Raw genomic sequence first — 4271 nt, forward strand, 5'->3', positions numbered from 1 at the left:
ATCAGCCATTAGCTATCGATAGATATTTCGTCTAAAAGGGAAAACGGTATTACTTATAGGAATTATATCCCATGGGTGTTTAGACATGGTTTTAAATAGGGGGTTTCTAGTAATATATTATCGTTTGCGGTATTTCAAGCAAGGACTGCACCCTGGAATGCACTAAGCTTGATAGCACAAAAAAATATGGCGTTGTTCCAATCATATTCATTATATGTGTAATATGGATACAGTTATTACATGGTGTCAAATCTCTTCGTATTTGTAGGTTATACACTCGTATGTAATAAATCTGTCTACACTTAAAAGACTCAAAAATATTTTCGATACGATTCGATAGACAATGGGTCTAGAGTTAACTGCCATCGAAGTGTGGATCTGACTGTAATACCAAATATTTAGAACAGTGAAAGGGAGAGAATGCAGGAATTATTTTAATGCGCAGTGATTTTTTTTTCTGGGATCATTTTGTCGACATTTGGCTTTCAGTCCTTCTAATTGCGAGAGCGAATAAAATACAGCCCGAAGATATAGAATACAGCGTTTAAGGGACAGGAAATCTAGAACAAGCTCCAGATATGGGTGCATATATTAGGTTTGTTTTTTTACTATTTTCTTGGTCTTACAAATAAATGTCTTTTGTGCACAATTATTGCTCTTCATTGATATTTTCATTCCTATTTTGAGTTTGAATACAATGTATTTACAAAGTTTTTAAACAAATGACAGTTTATGACTATCGTCCTTCAAGCGTACATGTGCTCATAATCTGTCCGTATTAATAATTCCTCGACATTGTGGTTTCAGTCATGAGAGAATTGATGTACATCTAAGAATACAGAACAACATACAGCCTGAACATTTCGAATACAGTGTTCATCTACGTGATGTACCAAAGCAGACATTGATCCATCATCTGGAGTTGGCTGCAGATATAGATCCACATTTTAAGTATGTTTTTTTTATTCATATTCGCAAAATTAATTCGTATTTTACACTGTCGCATCTAATTGCGATCTAGTAATCTGATTGGTCAATAATTTCATTGAATTGAGATGAACCAATCACAGTTTTTAGTAATAAAATTTATCATAATCATTTTTGCAGCTTTTCATCAAGTTATCATTCACGAAGTGGATATTTTATAGATGCGATCAATGGTTTGAAAAGTAAATGGAATCCCGACAAGACCTATTGGGAAATTTTGAATTCTGATTTGAAACAAACAGAAAGTAAGTAATAAAATTAGATGTCAAGAGCTCACCTTCTTATGTTAACAGGTGTATCGGATGTATATCATTTCTGGACAGTTGGTTAGAATACTAAATTTAATTGTATATCTATGAACTCCCATTAAAAAAACGCACGCTGTTATAATACATAATGTATGCAATTTCTGGTGGTGGTATTATTATTTGTTGTAGCGACTGTAGCATCAGTCGCTGGATGCGCACAGGCAGATTTAATCATAATCAGATTTTCCAAACTAAGTTTATCTAAGCCCTCTTCATATGAAATGGGGGTGGGGCGTATGTTGGCGTCGCCCATGTCCGTCAGTCCACAAATGTTTGTAAATTCTTTACGTATTTTTACGAACCCTGGATAACCCAAGGATAAGCCCTATTGGAAATCTACAAATTTTTAGTTTGAGTAATTGCCCTTGTTCTTGTAAACGTGTTTAATTTATAGCTCGTTAAGGCACAATTCTTGCCGGATCTTGGTAAAACTTGGTTATATTGTTGTTACTGTACCGACAATTATTTTTAAAATCAAAGCTGCCAGTGGGCGTATATTACCTTGCCTGGCAAACTATCTTGTTCTATTTGATTTATTTCCAGTTGTAAGTAAATATATACCTTCAAATGGTGAATTGGTGATTTTTAACTTTAATAAGAAAAACAAAAACGGCGATAACCTCTGCAAACCTGTGACACCCAAGAAAGATATTGATTTGTAATTTCCTACTTATTTTAACCAGATCTGCTGGTGTTTGTTTTTTTCTTTAGTAACTAAATTTTGTTGTATTTTGTATGATTCATGCAAACTTATGCATAATTAATTTCTTCAATAGTTTAATGTTTTACTTTTCTATGATAGTTTAACATTTAAAATTTGTAATATAGAGTACTATTGTTTTCGAAATTCTTATCTTTGGTTTTCATTTAACCTGAAATCATTGGGTTCTCAACTGATTTACGTATGTTAGACGCCTGCTGGACATTCAAGGGTTCGTGAGGTTAAAGCCTCCTTACATTTTCAATTTTTTTAACATTCATTCAAAAGAAAATCATGACTTTCTTTGCATTTTGTGGCGAGTTAATGATATAAAAAATATTTCTTACTTTATTATCTAGGATCACATTTGCTTGATTTTATTTTTTCATTAGGTATATTTCCACTGACGTTGACCATACCCACTGTACACTGTGGATTTAGAGTTGTTGACAAGCAGGGAAAATGAAATGCACGTGCTTGTTAGTCATGTGATGAACAGAGCTTATTGGAGTATGAACAACTGAAGTTCCCTCCAGATAACACTGCATTGCTTTCCATTGTTTGCTATTCTGAAACGCTCAGAGTTTCGTCTTGCCTACAATGACGTATTGATATGCAGCAAAGGGACAAAAATAACTCTTTGCAAGTTGAACTCAAGGCAGTTTTGGCTAAACATATATCTAAAAACGTTTAGTCTCGCCTTCGGTAACATAATGATATTTCATAACTCGCTAAATTAACAACATAATGGTAATTTCAATAAGAAAACAACCCAGCTACCAATACTCGTCTAGGCCACGGATAGCACAAACATAGCCTGAACAAATTCAATGTCTGGTAACCAGATCTGTTCCAGAAGTCTATACGTCCATACCAACAAACAGATCTAGGACAAACCTGAGTCAGATCTGATACCGTAAGGTCATGCCATATTAAGCTTTAAACAAATCGGCACCTTCTTATTTACAAGGCCTTATATCAGCCTATGTACCAAAAAAAATATGTTTGCTAAGTTAAATCTAAAAACGTTTGGCGCTCGTTTTTTTAAACACATGTCAACAATTCCATCTTAAACTGTCCCCAACTATGCAAGTCTTTAAATCGAAACTAAAAACTCATTTATTCTAAAGTTATCTCTTGACCAACTGATTATCACCCATTCTATATGATATATACAAGCAAGCATATTTGAGCATGTCCCTCAGTAATCCCAAAGAATATGTAGGAGAATCTAAAAAATAATTTACGCATTCGACTCACGGTCCATAGATCGGATAAAATTAAAGAAAGACAACTGGGTTCTAATCATTTCAACTTGACGAACATTCATCTGACGATCTTATCCTAACCTTCATTGACCTCATAGTAGCATTGATCTACCAGAAGATGAAACTAAGAAATGGCGTCAAGCTTGGAAAGTCCATTAGATTAAGACGCTTAATACAGTTTATTTAGTTAAATAATACAATCGAATAATTGTCATTGTCATACTATATACCTTAATTGTGTATTATAATATGCATTTCCATTTTTATAAGATAAGAAAGTATGCATTCCCATTAGATGATTAGGCCTTTGACTATACATTTCTATATTGTATATTCTGTGTCTGGGCTCCGTCTCCAGCTGTTAATAATAAATAATAATATGGACATTTATAAAGCGCTACCTTCCTACTCTGCCATTAAAAGCTTTGCGTATGAAGATATGCTGCACACTTATACATATTCTACATATCAAATTTACACAGTACCTTGTTGTTTAAGCTTATGCACCTTTCATTGTTATATATAACTTATGCTATAGCAATATGTATTGTATTGTACATTTAAATGCTGATTACAATAAATATATTTTTTAATTTATGCATATCGTGTATTTTATAGTCATTATAATATATTGTACTACAGATATATTTTTAAATTACACCATGGCTATCACATTTTACATAATAAACAAATTAGATTGTTATATGTTGGTTGCAGCGTTTACTGCTCTGCACTGGCGGTTTTTGAGACTGCACACCGTTTGTTACGCACCTGATATTCAACTATTGTATCATGCTTCATGAGAATGTTCAAGTTCAAAGGTCATACATTGGCGCCATTGGAGACAACTTTGATGGGAGTCTTGCAAATTATCCATTTTTACCCAAATAATTAAGAATATTCTATGAAAATGAATTGTATATTGTTCAGATAAGAATAGTACATTAAAATATGATGAAATAAAGAAATGTCAGTGAAAATACTTATGGAATCCAATTTCACACTCAA

At 33.0% G+C, this 4271-nt stretch overlaps 1 protein-coding gene across 1 annotated transcript; it reads left to right on the forward strand.

Moving 5' to 3' along the window:
- Positions 1-578: 578 nt before the first annotated feature.
- LOTGIDRAFT_170307 (hypothetical protein) lies at positions 579-4066 on the forward strand (the record flags this gene model as incomplete). Its single annotated transcript, XM_009068938.1, has 4 exons — positions 579-595; positions 808-951; positions 1108-1232; positions 3882-4066. The coding sequence occupies 4 exons, from the start codon at positions 579-581 to the stop codon at positions 4064-4066; spliced, it is 471 nt and encodes a 156-aa protein (XP_009067186.1).
- Between the last annotated feature and the right edge of the window lie 205 nt (positions 4067-4271).

Source organism: Lottia gigantea, assembly GCF_000327385.1.
Source record: "Lottia gigantea unplaced genomic scaffold LOTGIsca_96, whole genome shotgun sequence".
NCBI lineage: Eukaryota > Metazoa > Mollusca > Gastropoda > Lottiidae > Lottia > Lottia gigantea.